We start from the raw sequence: 17,362 nt of genomic DNA, 5'->3' as shown, positions 1-17,362 counted from the left end.
AGATTTCCTAATATTTACATTAATATACGCAAGATTTGATCCCCCCAAATCTATGGGCTTAACTCAAAAATCTATGGAGTCAAGAATCTTTCTCCACAAATTCAAATAGGACTGAGATTAAACTCTAAAAGCTCCATATATAGCTCTCCCAACACCATCAACCAGTTAGAATTCAAAGATCTTTCCTCTGTGAGTATCAATAACTTAGTAATCTATTTCACATGGTGCCAAACTTAGATGATGAAAATACTTCTTTCAAATAAATTCTATTAAAGTGTCTCCATAAATTATATCCCTCTTCCCATTAGTTTAAAACAAAAAAAAACAAGTTTCACAATCATATCACAAAGCAACTAGTTTCACATAGCTGGTAAGAGAGTAAATTATATTTCCTAGCACAAGAACTTTTGGTCTTCTAAAGCATTTCTGTTCTTCAGGGAAATCTTACTTGACAATGAATTTTCAACTTTTATTTTGCAAAGAAAATAATAGATATAGTTTACACTTATAACATGGTTCCGAATTAAAGATGAACTGATGCTTCCATCCTTAAGTTGTATATTGTTACAAACAAACTGACCAACTAGCAGAGACTTGGTAATGGATTAAATTGCTTGATCCTAAGCATGCCAAGCAAGCTCAAACCCTTTACATTACACTTATGAGGTGTTCTGTGGGTAATACTCTGATTAGAGATGAGAATTTCCTATTATAGAGGCTAATTGATGTTTTTTCTAGGGATATGAGCTGCTATTAAGGTACTAGTGCACAATGTTTATATACAATCCAGAAAGTAATGATCACATTCAACTAAATGACAATTTAATTTATTGCATGATCACCTATTGGTTCACAGACAAACTCATATTCTGCAAATGCTGAAGATAATTTTGGAACTTTAGAAGAGAGTTTGCACTTTCATTTTGATCCATATTGACTAAAACAAATTAAAGATAAGTGCCACAAGGCACAAGACAACAGAAAGCTAGAGTTTTAGAGTTTTCTAGAGTTCTACCAAGTCAAGACTTGCCTACTATAGAATTATTATTATTATTTAAATTTATTTTTAACTAAACTGGGAGCTGGGGAATTCCTAGGTTCAAAATGTCACCCAAGAGATGGGAGAATAAAGAGCATGAATTCATTGCCAGTATTCTCCAGCAAGGGAGAATCCAGTTCTGGTAGGGTTTTCTAAAGAGAATCGGAACTGTCTTATACTTACATTTGGTGTCACACAACATTTTAAGATAATTCAGATCATGCCTGTCTATACTTAAGTTATGAAGAAAAATTCTCCCCAGAGATAACCGGATACTTGAGCTGTCAATAAGATTTTAAAACAAGTCACATGAATAGCTTTAAAACATTAGAATAGATCCTTTCCACTTAATCACAGCAGCAACAATGCCCTATTTAGTCTGAAGCTGCCAGTGTTCATCAGGTCCACACTGTTCAGTCAAGTGAAATTATTCTTTCTTCTTTATTACAGGTAAACATAGGACTTGAAAGCTATAATCAAAACATCTAAAGTGAACTCTTATGAAAACAATAATATCTTCCAATAAAACCTGATTTTTCTTCTAGTCTGGCAATCTAGTGTAGTAATTTAGATGCAACTTCCAGTAGTAAAACATCCAATCATTTCTGCTGTGTAACTGGTAGGTAGCCTGCATGGGAAAGAGCGTGATGTGTGTGTATGTATATACAAGTACCTTTTCTGGTACCTCAAATACATTTTCCTTTCAGCCCATTTTTTACACAAAATAAACAAACAAACAAACAAAAACAAACCAGATCCTTTACTAAGCTATTCAAAACTCTGTATTTGGAAACTATGATTCTTGGCATGATATCCCCTGCAGCCTACTTGATAGATTTAACTGTCCAAAAGAAGCTATGAGAATAAGGGGAGACTGGAACTACACCACAAATCTTGACTGGCATTTTGATTCACTTTATATTTACTAAGCTGCTCTCAGAGATAGTAATTCTTCCTCATTTCCATTAATATTCATAAGCCATAAAAAAGTGATATGAAGCTGTACTGTACTAAGCAACATAGGCAACATTCAGCTGAGTATCTTGTCTCAGCTGAGACACAGCAATTCCCATTGCAAAACTGTATCTGATGGTGAAGTGGAAATTCAGTGATGGTGAAAATGTAAACTTTAGGATTCAGCTTTCTTACGTTTTCTTGCTAAGCAACATTTTTAGAACCGTGAATATGGATAAATTTTTATAATTATAGTTATGAAATAGTAATTTCTAGAGTCACAAGATAAATATAGTTCCTTTTGTTTTTTATTTTTTTTATTTTTTATTTAATTTTTCTTTAAGAATCTCTGGGTTTGAAAACTATATTGTTAATCTTCACAACCTGTGGAGTTATATTTTGAAATATATTTCATTAACTATAGAGAGCAGGGAAGATTATATGTTTGTTTTTTTTTGTCACTTTACTTTTTCCCAAAATAGTCCTTAATATTCAAATTCAAATTGCAGAGAAGAAACAAGCAAATTGTTTTCTGTTAGTGCAAAGGTATATAATGGCGTGATAGAGACACAAAAAACTGCAAGCCAACAAATGAATACTAACAAGTTACTTTAGACATCTAGTGCATTGTATAGAATTTTCCAAAGTCAGATTAAAAATAATTGCTGTTGTATTAAGCTAAAATTACAGATCAGCAGTTTGATTACCTACGTAATGTAGACCAATGAAAGCAAAATGACTAGCACTGTTTGCAGACCAAAATAACAGAACATATTACTATTCATTTTCATAAAATACTTTAGCCTTTAATGTTTGGATATAAAATCTTAGTTGTTAGCTCTGCTATATTCTTAAACAAAAACACATATTTCTATTATAAAACAAAACCATACAATTAAGGGGGAAAAAATCTCGTCATTTGAATTACTGTTTGTAACATAAGTTTTTACTATATAACTGAACAAAAATGAAATTTGAGAGGCTAAGTATCATCTATCGTCATCACAAAAAATGTAAAAATATGTTGTTACTCAGGACACCTTTCACTTTGATTTTTAAGATAGACTAACAGGACTATGCTCTACTCCACAGATTCATAAGTTGTACAAAACAGAGAATGTAATAAGTAATTAACATGGTTTAAATAAGTTTCTTTGGTAATTTTTGTATCTGTCTATCTTGATGGATTGCCTGGAGGGAGTCAAACACCCACCTTTGAGTAAATGCTACCTAGCCAGTAAAAGCTATGCTGAAGACAAACAAAAGGGTAATGTTTAAAAGAAAGAGTAGTAGCCTATTAAAAAGCTATAAAAAGTAAAGTTATTGCTAGGAATGTAATATTTAGTGCCTGCATAAAACCCCGAAATATTTCAGCTATTTGAAAGAAAATACAATGTCAGTAAACAGAAGATACAGATAATGTGTGAATCTGGTGCTGCATCCGTGTGGAAGTAGAGCTTCATTCTCACTTATGCATCTGCAAAATGCATCTATAAAAGGCAGAATCCCTGTATTTTCTTATTCTTTTTTTTTTCTTGTTGTTATTATTAATATTTCCTGTATGTACCTAAGAGTTCCTAAAATGAACTGAAAGAGTGAACAGAAAGAGCTGCTCACAACTGCAAGCCACTTAAATGAAATATTTACAGTATTACCCAACAGTGCTTTCTTCTTATATACTGTACATAATTCTAATGATATTTTAAATAATTTTCATTAAACTAATCACTGCATCATGAGGAATACTAATGCCCATATAAGAAGTGGCTGTAATGCCTGGTAAGGATCTTATTTCCTTTAGCAATATGGTATTCCAGAGCAGCCATGGTATTATTAGCAACTCTAACTATCAAGCAATCAAAACAAACAAACAAACAAACAAAAAACAAACAAACAAAAACTATATCCAGTTCTCTTTCTTGCTCCAATTTTCTCTGTTTAGATTCATTCATACCCTTGCAGTCATTTCTGATTGTATTCTGAAAAGAGTTTGTCTTTATCAAAATAAATAAATGGACTTTCCTTCTAAAATGTTAAGAAGCCATAAACAACAAATTTTCCTGTTCATGGACATTTTTTTCTACATTAATTGTAGATAATTGCTCATAGGCTGGAATTAGATAAAAAAGGCAACTGGAGACATGTATCCACTTGGAGATAGTGGAGAAAATCCACTTTCTGATCTTTTTCCCTCAGTCTACTCCTCAGTTTTAGAGAACTGGATTATTAGTTGAGAGTTCTGACATAGCACACATTCACTAGTGGTTCTTAAAAAATTACAGCTCAAGGTAGATTACAAATAAAAAATTGCAATTTCATGAAAGAAATCTTATTTAACAATAACTCTTTGATCAAAAATATACATACATGTATTTTTGTTCCATCTCTAGGCAGACAAAATCTGGGAAGAATTGCAAACACTCTTTTATGTCTAAGACTAAGCTTATTTCTGTGTAAGACTGAGCTTATTTCCAGATCCAAATAGTGATAAAAATGAAGAGGTTTTTCTCTCTCTATCTCTTTTAAATCACTCAATATTGAATTTACACTTTAGATTACAGGGATACATTATTTTCTTGAAGTGGTTAGGATTATAGAATATTTCAGATTAAATGAATTTGTTTTATAGAATAATTAATCTTATGAAGTTAAATGAGATAAATAAAAAATCTAGGCATCTTTAATAAATTACAATATAATAAATGTATAATATAATTATATAATAACTTAAATAGAAATTATATTGTAATATCATTATATTATATAGATATATCTATAACTAATTATACTTTATTATAAATCTATAACAATATATTATGTAAAATATTGGTTTATAATTCTATAATAAAGATGCATAATAAATTATAATTAATATATAATAAATATAATGCTGTTCTGATCTCTTGAAAATTGCAACGAATTTTTCAGAAATTTAGCTGGGGGGTGAGGAATGGAAGTGCGTCATCAATGCATATTATAACCACAAAATCTAACCAGAGGTTTTTGTAATAGCGTCAAAGCAGTACCATGTAAGTTAATGAAAATAATGAGATGGCTATTCTTTAAGGTATCTGAAGACCCACAAATCCACACTTTGGTAGAGTTCCATAATTTTTGCTGGAGTGGAAAACCATAATTGGAAATATAAAATTACGTATGAATGCTGGGAGAAAATATCAGCATTATAAAAGAGATTAAAAGACTGGATTTACAGCTTCTCCTGGGTCCTCAGTGTATTAAAATGCCACCGAAGAAATACCTAGCACTTTCTCTGAAAATTAAAGTTGGATTAAACGAGTCTTTATATGAGCTAACAATATCACATTAAGAAATGAAAGAAATGAGCCAAATAAAAGAAAAACTGCTCTCCTGGCCAATTCAGAAAGTTGTCAGAAGGTGTAGGGGTACATTAGGATATACTAAAAGACAATATTCTCTCAAATTTTGACAGACTGTATTCTCAAATGAGTATGAATATTAATTTCATGACAGATTTGAAATTATTTTTGTTAATTATGCTTCTAGAATAAAAATATGAATTAATGACATGCCAGAATATATTGCCAGCTGCTCTGATTCTGGCTAAGGCAGCGGAAAAGACTTTACAAAGACAGGTTTGAGCCTCCCTCTTTCTTCGTCTGATCACATATCTGTTGACTGTTTCAGCTAACAGGTCTCTGGGACAATCTCAGCATTTGGAAAAAAAAAAAAAAAGAGAAAAAAAAAAGTTGCTTGTAAAGAAGTTCTGACCTCATTTCCTTCTGTCCATTCTAGTCACATAACAGTAAGGTGATGCTGGCCGACTAAAATGACTTTATGCAAGCTTTGGGCAATGCAGCCTCAAAGTACCAACATTTCAACTTTTAAATCTTATCCTTTAGTTCTTCCATATTTTGGAAAAAAATAAAACAAAACCTTCACAACTAAAATTATTTCCTAAGTCCCCCCAAAATACACGTTATTAAAATAAACAAACAGAAAAACAGCAAATGTATCTTTTAAAAATACATTTTCCAATATTCTTGACCTTTAGACCAGAGCTGACCTGTAGTACTACTAGTGAAGACAAAGTATTTACAGCATTGCAAAAATTGTCCAGAAGAAAGCTCTCGTCTCAATATCTACAATAAAGAAAAATCTGAACACTTCTCAAAATTAACACTTGCTTAGCAGAACTGTTGCAGTACTACAAAATGAAGGAATCATTCTGAATTCCCTCTACTATCTTTGCAGTCTATGTGAATGATTTAATTAGTATCAGCAAGACCATAATGATAAAAGACCAAAAAGAAAAAGAAATAATAATAATTTACATAAAGCTTACGAGAATGTATAAATTGAAGGTAGTAAGTTCTAACAAGAAAAATTTATCTGCAAAAACAAAATGAAGACCTTGTTAGAACTTGATCTTTGAACATATGTATCTCTGTGGCTGTCATTATCACAGGATCATAGCTTCCAATTCTAACAAGTATATAAGCATCCTGGAGCATTAAGAGATACAACCAATTAAAAGCAGTACTGAAACATAAGTGACATCCTAGTGAAGGTGATGAGACTATATCTTGTCAAAAAAAACCCTCAAAATCTTACTACCTTTCTTTATCCTGATATTTATGTAGCTGTGAACTTTCAGCATGATATGTCACTGGATTGTGGCCAATCAGCTCTACTACTTTTCCACCTCTGATTAATTATTTCTACAGATGCAAGGTCATAGATAAGAATTACACAGGAATACATAACTGACTGTTCCTAACCTAAATGTTTGGGTCTGGTAGTGTCCAAATTAAAACTTCTTCAATGAAAGTGAAGACAATTAATTTTTTCACCATATGTTGTGTCAGAAAGTTTTTCATAGGACAGTCAATCATGAAATAAGGAGAGTTAAGTTAATTTGAAAAATGCAGAAAAGATTTGGAATCTGGGAGGCTGTGACTTTCTTATGGGTGTTTGTAAAAACAAGAGCACACCTAACCTGAGAGTTAAAAGGAAGGGTGAAATGGAAGCAGAGAAACCAGCAGCAGATAACAGATTTGAAAAGAGACAAACAAGAACAAAAACTTGAAATGAGGAGGAAAAATTTAACTTGATTTGACAGTGGCTAGTACACAGGCAAAAAGAGCCTTCAACCTCTCAGAGCAAATCTAGACACATTATTCTTGATCTGTAAAGAATGTCTAGTGTACATTTCTTTTTAAAAGTACAATTCATCTAATTCTTTTAATGCATCAAGCACATATTGAAATAATTTTTTTTTTTTTCACAGAAAATTCACAAATTACCTTTTGGCTACCTGAAAATCCTCAATGACATCCCTCTGTTTGTGTTCATAAAGGTTCTCGTTCCACGAGAAAAAAATAGTCATCCCTTTTGTAAATTAGTTGAGTGGGCAAGGAACTTACCCAGAATATTGGAGAGATTATTTCAGTCCTAAAAAATATCATGGCTTTCCAAGCAGTATCCTAATCCTATAAACTTGGGAGATAATCTGTCTCTCCTATACCTCCTCTGGATGTACCTGCACCATTCTATAAGAAATGGAAAGGGATGCATAGACTGTTTATGCTTTTCTTTTATATTTTCACATAGTCATTGTTTACGGGTTTCACCTTTTCAATTCTTTTCTTCCCCCCTTACTCTCAAGAACATAAAGATTAAGGTAGATCCAAAATGCACCTTCCAGACACATCTACAAATCTCATGATACAAATAAAATGATACAAATTGCATGATACAAATAAAATCACATTTCGGAGGATGTGAAAAGTAAATGTGCAGGCTGAGATAGACTCAACAACTTGGATTCTCAGGGCTCTGTTACTCAGGAGCAGTTTCATCAGCGGTGAATAAAATTCATCATGTGTATAAAGGATTTGTATGCTAGACCAAGCTACTTCTGACAAGCAATGGTTGTAAAAATTACTCTTTTCTTATTCTCTGCTGTATAACAAAAAAAAAAAAAAAAAAAAAAAAAAGGATTAAAATTGAGGTCCTTACTGGATTCCCTTTACTGATCACTAAGGATTAGCAAACAAAAAAATGTCAAATTCAAGAATGAATAATAGTCTTTTCCTGGGAAAAAAAATTATGTACGAATTAAGAATGCTGATGATATTACCAAAGAAAGAAACAGATGACATGGCCTTTGAAGGAACAACAAGAATGACAGTGTGGCAGAATCAAGACTGGTGGGTACAGAGGAAAAAGGAAGGAGATTTTATTATGACATGAGTGGTGTAATTTATGTTCAGTCATTAATTTGCCATAACTCATATCTGTCTCTTTAAGTAGCTTATTGTTCTCCCCAATCTGTACTTTCTTCTCCCTCAGCAAATCTTGTCATTATGATTTTCAAATTCAGCTTAACAAAAACATCTATATCTGGTTTCTTTTCCATGTATTTGTACATTGAAAAAATTTGTTTAAAGTAACAAAGAATCAAGAAATTCATATATAGCTATTAAAAAAAAAAAAGAAATATTACTAAAACTCAGTTTGTCATCGGCAAAATATTAAATACATGAAACATTTTGGTTTTAGATGATCACCACCATGTCCTCTGACAACACACAGACAGTACTGTACCTATCAAGAAGTGTATCTATTCTAACAGCTGGTTCTGCAACTCTACAACTCTTATAATTGCTTAAATATGGCAATGTCAGAGAATTACACATGCATACTTCACACCTAATACTTTTAAGAGATTAAAGAAGCTAACCACAATTTAGGGAAGTGCAATTTTGAAAGGAAAATAATCTTCTCTCTTTTGTGCAAAGAATCAATGACGAGATGAATGACATAAGAATGAATATACAATGACAATACTTCCTGTCTGTTCTTTGTCCAGCATCCAATCATTGCATAGTAAAGATCAAAGTGAAAAGTTGAGACATTAAGGACTTCTTATGCCTTTAACAGCTTTAGTTCCTAGTGTAGAAAAGATGATTGTTTCCTTCATAGCTGTTATTTGTCAGAAAGTATTTTAATTTAGGTTATACCATAAGTTTATACTAATTTCACTACAATACTTTCTTCGACTTCAGCAGCTATGAGACAAAATGTTATCGTAAACAAAGACTAATTTGTATCTCCTTTATGCATTTAATGAAGTTCTACTGCCTACCAAGGAAAGTAAGTGACTTTCACCCCAAACATCACAAAGGGCTAAGTCCTTTGCTGAACCATTCCAGAATGTCATTTCTTGATTATCATCATCAAATGCGAGTATACTTTTCTTTAGTATTATAATGAGTCACTTTAACAAAGAATGGCTAGAATACAAACTAGTGGGAACCAAGTTGTGATTTCCTTGATCATACCTTGTCAAGACAAAGTACATAAAATGCCTGATCAGGAAATGGGAAGGCAGCTGTGCAAACTACCAGCACATTATACTGAAAAATTCATTTTGCTGTTTGAAAAAATTAAATCCCAGCTGATCTAGACAAAAACTCTCATCTGAACTGAAAAATGGGAGAAAAAACAAACGTTAATACAATACAGAAGCAAGTATACTGCCCACTATTTCTAGAAGCATCACCAAAAACAAATATGCAAACTCCAAAATGGTTGCTTCCAGTCTTTAACCATCTTGAAATCAGAATAACACATTAATTAAAGTCTTTGCTGAAACAAGTGAGGTTCCAAGTACCAGACTGTGTGAACTGGATTGATGCTTGAAGCCAGGCTAGAATTAGCCGTTGGCTAATACTTGAATAACACACACAAACAAAAACAACAACAACAAAAAAAGAAACACAAAAAATTGAGGAATAAAGTATTATCTGAATGTACTCTCTCCCTTCAGTAATTCTGATGCAATACATACACTGTAGAGAAATAAGACCAGCTGTGGAAAAAGCTACTAGTTTTGGTCTAGTGTCTACTTGTCTACTACTTCTCCACTACACCATGTGGACCCTGGATCATCATTAATTGTTCTCATTGCATTCTTGATGCAATTAATACTAATATGTTCTCCATTGCTTCTTATTTATTTTACTGGCCATCATTTTATTGAAGCTGAGATACTTCAGAATTCATCCTTTCAGTACTTTTGAAAAGTACATAGAGATTGGCTGAGTTTTTCACCATGCATATGAATCTAGGGTGCTACTCCTTCACTCTGAGTTGGCATTGGTTGTGAACTAAAACCTCAGGAGAACAAGCTGGAAGAATGATATTTAATCCTGAAACTTTTCTTTAGTTTATATCCACCCAACAGTATAGCGACAAGTTTAAATTTACCAACCACAATCCAAGTTCTCCAAAATTTAAAAATACCTTAAAATCATAGTTTCAAATTTGTTTACTCTTTAGTTAAATACGGGAGAGAAACTACAGGAAATTTATACAGAAAGTAGGTGGTCTAGGATAACGTCCCATAAAAGTCATAAACAGGCAGAAGGCAAAACCTCCCACCCTCCCCCCCAAAAAAAAAAAAAAAAAAAAAAAAACAAGAAAAAACCCACACCACTACACATCTTAAATATTGCATAATGGCAGAAGAACCCCTCTGATGCAAGTCTGCAATATAGCATGATTTACTGCTGAAAGTATCCACCTCTTGATGTTGTTACATAACACTGAATGTTGTACTATGTTAAAGGCTTGATTCTTAGCTTATAAGGTGTATGACTACTTTTATGTGTTTGTATACATATGTACGTACATAAAACATTGAAGTAATACGTTTTTGTATATGCACATATATATTCATATAAATAAAATTATAATTTTGTTAGAGAATAAACCATTGGGAAAATACAATTCCACTAATGACCATATATGCATGCTGAAAATGCATATTTAAAACTTATTCTCGAAAAACCATCTTTAGTACTGTTTCTTCTGTCATTACTGAAACAGCCACGTCTTTGAGGATGTGAACTAGAAATTCTCTTATGCACGAATTCTCCATATAGGAACAAATTGTATCCTTCTAATAACATTTAGGAGCGAATATCCAAAGGTTGTTGGCTATAAAATGGAAGTAAAGATCAATATACTGATCTGGAACACAATATCAATTTCTTTTTGAAAAATGGGGAAATGTCTACATTTACATTTGTTTTCTACAAACAAACCAGGCATTGCTGTTTTGACAGTAGAATGTTGATCTTTATCTGTAGTCTTTGGAACACTGAACTCTATGGCCATAGGCAAATTTTCATGTGATGTAAATTGTACATTAAATTCTCTGCTCCTCTTCCCACCTCCAGTAAAAGCAACCCAATGATGTCCTGATGTAGAAATGAATTTGGAGGCACACAGGTTATTACTTAAAGCAAGAAAAAAACTACTGGATAGCTTCAGCTACTTTAAGAAACTCACAGTTCCTGTGGTTGAAATGCAGAATGCCGTAAACCATTTTGTGAACTTCTGAAGTTATTCCACATTGCAATCTGTTTGGATTTGTCAGAGAATGCAAGCAAAATAAATGTTTTACCACTAAGAACATGTCACTGAAGAAAAGGAGTAATCATCTACATGCAGCTCCACCTGTGCACCATTAGAAAATTTCAGAACGAATTAGGCCACATGGTAAAATGATCAGTCTCTGACATAACCACCATCAGGCAAGCAGTGAATTAACACAAGTCTCCAGAAAGAGTAAAGGAGTAGAACCCTAGATTCATATACATGATGAAAAAATCAGCTGATCTCTATTTACTTTTCAGAAGTACTGAAAGGATGAATTCTGAAGTATCTCAGCTTCAATAAGATGACGGCCAGTAAAATAAATAAAAAGCAGAGGAGAACGTATGATTTCATACTGGCATGGAAAGAACAGTAAAAATTGAGCTTTTGCCTTTTAACAGGGAAGTAGAATGTGAAGCTCTAGGCAAAATGTACTTGGTCTTTGCCTTTTCTCTCTCTGCTTTCTTATTTCAAGCAGACAGGTGAAGACCATAGCACAGAATGAAGAGATACAATTCATGCCTTGGACTTGAGATGTGTTGGTGCAAGTAAGTTGGGTTCAGAATGCTGTACTATGAGAGAGATGGGAGAGTAAAGGCAGAAAAGAGGTAACATATTTATAATCAAGCAAGATGTCAAAGGTTTTGAGGGAAAGAGTCTCCCCTCCCTTCAAATGACAACATCTTTGGTGTAGAGTGAGTGAGAAGATGAAAAGAGAGGCATAGATAAGGCTGCAGGCAGCTATACTGGCAGAGAAGAGACTGAGGGATGCTGTCATTTGGGATTAGTATTTGAATGCAGGAATAGACTGGAAAGCATAATTAAAATAGAGCCACAACAATCTTTGAGATGTCAGGGCTCTTCTGCTGAATGAAAAGTTAAATGAAAATTGTATCATTGTTTTCAGGGGTCCTGGTGAAACAGATTCTTGCAAAGAGAGTAGGGGCCCAGTCTAAACAGTGTCAGCAAAAGAAGTAAGGTTTAATCTAAAAACATGAGCTAGTATTGAATTACTGTTAGTCATTTGATGCAGTCCCATGCAGTTGTTACAGGATGTCTGTAAATGGGATTGACTTCATCCTCAGAGGTTTCATAATTTGAACCTTTTCACCTGTGAATGTAAGAGAGAGCATAAAAAGAGCAATTTCTGTCTGAAAAGTCCTTGTCAGTGGCAAAAAGGTATCCTTATACGCAAGATGGATTTCTGTCCTTTCATCTGCTTTCCATATGTGCTGCACACTGAAAAATATGAATTCTATACACTTGTACAATATTTTTCTAAGTCCTACGCTTATTTAATTCAGGCAACTGTAATTGTTTGACTATGGAAAGTAGTGCATACAGCAAAATCATATGACCACAGAGCTTTCTGCAGGTGTAGAAATCAACATTTCATTTTCAGAACCTACGCTGACAGTCTGCTTACAAAATGCTATTCCTAAACTACACAGTAACTAGACGATAAACTGCTTCTTTAAAGCAATGAAGAGCATGAAAACTCTTTTTGCAAGCAACAGAAGTGAATGAGCTAATTCTTATTAAGCTTTCTCATGTAGGGGGACAATCAATAAAAGACAATAGAGAAACTAGAAGTGACTTATACAACAAAAAAATGGAAAATGAAAAATCATATGAAACTGACAATTTTCTCCTTGATTTTGGTTATATTAAGAAACAATTCTCTAACTTAAGCAGTGAAAGCCTGACCAAATGTAATGATCAAACTGGGTCATTAAAATGAATAGAAGAAATCTCCAAGACAGTTCTGGACTCTCTGTTCTCTATTTTTTTCTACAGAAAACCAATCTGAGATAAAACCATTTCTTCTTATTCTTGGATTACAGCATTGAATGTAACAAAAAATTCTGCACTGAACAGCACCTATAAAAGTATCTAAGAGTGTCGATTTCTACACTGTATTTCATTAATTTGAACTGACTTTGATGGCAAATATTCTTTTCTTACTAGTTCTGAAAACTGTGCCATGATCTACACACCAAACATCTCAAAAATATTTGTGGGAAGGTATGAGCAGCATTTTTTTTTTATTTTTCAGATGAAAAGTATTTTTGTTAGTACTACACACTAATGATTGTGAGTATGACTTTTCTTAGTTTCAGTAAGCCGCAGCTTATTCTATAGTAGTCAAGATGTAAGATTCCTGCTTCTCAGTGGTGAGGTACATTATTATTTGTGGCGCTTCACGTCCTAAATTCACTAATCAGTGGCCTATAAGTAAAAGTGAATTGACATGGCATAGCACAAAAGAAAGGAAGGATATATCTTCTGCTGAAGATACGATGAAGATAAGATGTTGTAGCAAATATCAGAAGCTGCCTCTGTAATGTCTTCTAGTTCTGATGTGCATTAATTTTTTTTCAGCAAAGAAGCCACCAAATACACATTGTCATAATTTGCTGTCACAATTGTGATGTCTTATGAAAGCTATGCAAGACTCTATTACAAGAATTATATGAATAACAACTTAGTGAGTTTTAGTAAATGTTTTTGTTGCTAATGCATTGCTGAATAAGTCTTTAAATAAGTAATCTAATCAAGAGAAAGAAAATTGCTTCAGATGATGTTAGTTTCTTTTTGATGAACAATATAATTTGAATACAAATACTAATGCTTTACATTTAGAAGTCAGGAATAAAAGTTTGCAGTACTTGTACTATTCTATTTTTGAAATGTAGAGATATAGGAGGATAAAGAATAGCATAGTACTCATAAAATCCCAATGAAGCAGGAGTAGTAGTTTTAGCATAGTGATATATAGTGCTGGTCAATATACGAAGCAAAAGTTTCTATAATTTTAGTTCCAAGAGTTTAGTTTCCAACCTTATGAGAAAACTGCAACTGAGCAAAGTTAAAACAATCCATCTGTGTGGTTCGCAAGCCAAGAGACTATACCATATTATACTATAATTTTATCTTAATGTCAAAATCAAGCTAATAAAATAAGTCAGCAATTGTCTCTCACGATATTTAATTTGGGGGAGGTGGGGTGGGGTGTGGAGGTTCATTTAACAACTAATCCTGCATAATGTCACCTATGCCCTTCGCATGTTTTTACAGGCTGGAAAAGGTAAAAAATACAAAAGTTTGAGGTATGACAAACTATACAGAAACTACCTAAGCCACTAAGAAACTGGATAGTGCTCCTAAACTTGTCCAAGATTGCCTAGCAATAACTACAAATGTTATCATAACTATAGTTTCCACAACAACTTGTGAATAATAAGCCAATAAAGTAGCGGGGTTTGGTGGGGTTGGGGGGAAGTATTTGGAAGCCGTAGGAATCTAAGTGGATAAACTTTACAATATCTAGATTTGTCTCTGTAACAAAAAATCCCTACGGCAAACAGTGATTATAATAGCACACCAAGAAGATAATATACCTTTTAAATAGTTATATAAATAACAGAAATTTTACCAACAGTTTTTACTTTTTTCCTCCTTCCAAATTAAATAATAAAAAGGTCTTCAAAATAAGAAGGAGATATATTCTTCAAAGGAAGGAATCCCTAAAAACTTGATGCAAGATCATTTAGAGACAATCAAAGCGTGCGAGTTTCAGCTCATTCATTCTCTTTCAGCAAATGGAAGATCTTTTTCCTCTTGGCATTTTAGATTTCAAATATTTGACTGATGTTGTTATATTACTGCCCATTTACTAAAATGAAGACATAAAATCAAACTGCAACTCCAGGTATAATTTAATTTGTATGCAAAGATGAAAAAAATTTGGCCTCCGGTTGGCTTGTGGAACTTACCTGTTTCATTAATTTCTTTTGATTTTGGATGACTTAAAAAAGCCTCTCAAATTTTCTTATAAGAACAAACCTTAGAAAAATGACTAACATTACGAAACTAATTTGCAGATATAAATAACAAAATTCACAGTCATATTAGTACTTACCCACTAAATGCCTGGATTGCATAAAGCTTGGAAGTATCCAAGGAACTTCCACTTACTATCTGAGCCTTTGAAGGGAAAAAAAAAAGAAAAAAAAAAAAACAAGAAAAAAAAAAGAAAAAGTACAGTTACATAGTTGTTAGTAAGTATTGGACAAAGTTTAACTGCATCAAACATGTAACACCTAATATGAAAAATGTTTAGAAGGGTCAGCTCCAGGCCAAAGCTATTGTAACCATTGCTTTGGAATACATTTTAGTAGCATTCAGTGAAAACCAGGGGAAGAACGCATGGGAAGGTGTAAGATATTGCTTCCCAAATATTGTAGCCCTTTAAGTGTTGTGTTTTATGCAATGTAGATGACAAAAAAAAAAAAAAAAAAAAAGGTATAATGTTTGACAGTAGCAGACCCCTGCGCTCGCATTTATGATAAGCACAACAGTGAGGACTATCCTGTTTATAAATGCAACACACTCAAAGGAAAACAAAAGAGTGAAAAGCTGGAAAAAACATGCAAATTTCACAACCGAAATGAAGGAACAAAAGAGGTCAAATCACAAACAAACAACAACAAAATGCATGATCCCTATCACAAATACATAATTTTAAACCTTTTCATCCACAGAACTGCTATCTGAAAGAGAATTGGGAAGAAGGGGAATATAGGTTAGACAAAACTTCTGAGAAAATATCTTAAGCTGTGAAAAAATGTTACTTTTTAAATCTGCTAATGCAGAAACAAAATGAGGAGCAGAAGCCAATTAACCCCTGTGCTTAAGTGTTTCATAGTAGCAGGATCACTGTCTTTACTTTTTAAAGAAGCACACAGATGTTTTCAGTAGGTAAAAATCCATGACACTTACGCAAGACTGTATGGACACCACAAAATTTATATATTCTATCCCATCTCCACAGCATTATTTATTTATTTATTATGATTTTTTCAATACCAATAACAAAATACTGGAGAAGTGTTCAAAAATATTACTCCATTTTCAAAAAGGAGAATTTCTCCTAAAGGCTAAAATAAAGCAAAACAAAAACCTCCTGAATTCTAACTATTCTGTTTTAGCACAACTACTCATGCAATGACAGAAACTACCCTCAAAAAGTCAGTACTTACTATATGAGTTACAATTATGCAAGTTTTATATATAACATGTATCATCATAAATTGTTTAATGCAATTTGTGATGCATTCACATTTACTATCAGACCAAAAATATTTTCTGACAGGAAAATATAGCCTTATTTTATTGTCTTGACAATTTTAAAATACAAGTAAATTAATAATTGCTTTTATGTACACTATTCTCTTTTAGCACAACTACTCATGCAATGACAGAAACTACCCTCAAAAAGTCAGTACCTACTATATAAGAGTTACAATTATGCAAGTTTTATATATAATATATATCATCATAAATTGTTTAATGCAATTTGTGATGCATTCACATTTACTATCAGACCAAAAATATTTTCTGACAGGAAAATATAGCCTTATTTTTTGTCTTGACAATTTTAAAATACAAGTAAATTAATAATTGCTTTTATGTACACTATAGCATCAATAAAACTTTCTTCTGTTTGGATACTTTATAGTAGAGTGCATACATGAAACTTAATTGTTTTAATTGTCACCTTACTGATCTTCTCTTTTTTCCTCTCCAAACAGAGTACACAGTTTCTACAGGTCCTCTACACAGTTCAGATCTTTTGAGATGTTTAGAGCTACTCCACACTATATATATATATATATCATAATCATTTTTGGGTGTTAAACACTTGGCATCTTTTATATTTTAAACAAGCTAACTACAAGAAAAAATCACTTTAAAATATATATATGAAAAAAACACTATATCGGCAAATTTAAAAGAGTATACACTGTAGTATTGACAATCCAGTAAAATCAAAGGACATTGCTGTGCTACAAGCATTGGCTATTGTTGTGCCACTAATTTTAGAGCCTACTTATGTAATCAAAGCTAGTACATGCACAAGAATGGGTGGAATAGAACCTG

At 32.7% G+C, this 17,362-nt stretch overlaps 1 protein-coding gene across 12 annotated transcripts in view; it reads right to left on the bottom strand.

Annotated features, from left to right (window-relative positions):
• Positions 1 to 17,362, bottom strand: part of UNC13C (unc-13 homolog C) — a 222,125-nt gene that overhangs the window by 132,671 nt on the left and 72,092 nt on the right. For 6 of the 12 annotated variants that reach the window (XM_040569739.1, XM_040569738.1, XM_040569742.1 and 3 more), the window contains 2 exons: positions 15,950 to 15,972; positions 15,342 to 15,406 (listed from right to left, as the gene is read on the bottom strand). In XM_040569739.1, coding sequence (XP_040425673.1) covers positions 15,342 to 15,406; positions 15,950 to 15,972 — 88 coding nt within the window. The remainder of the gene's footprint in view (positions 1 to 15,341; positions 15,407 to 15,949; positions 15,973 to 17,362) is intronic. The other 6 variants (XM_040569745.1, XM_040569746.1, XM_040569747.1 and 3 more) reach the window with 1 other exon arrangement.

This window comes from Cygnus olor, chromosome 11 (assembly GCF_009769625.2).
Source record: "Cygnus olor isolate bCygOlo1 chromosome 11, bCygOlo1.pri.v2, whole genome shotgun sequence".
NCBI classification, from domain to species: Eukaryota; Metazoa; Chordata; class Aves; order Anseriformes; family Anatidae; genus Cygnus; species Cygnus olor.
The sequence above is the reverse complement of the archived record's forward strand: the minus strand, read 5'-3'. Positions and strand labels throughout refer to the sequence as shown.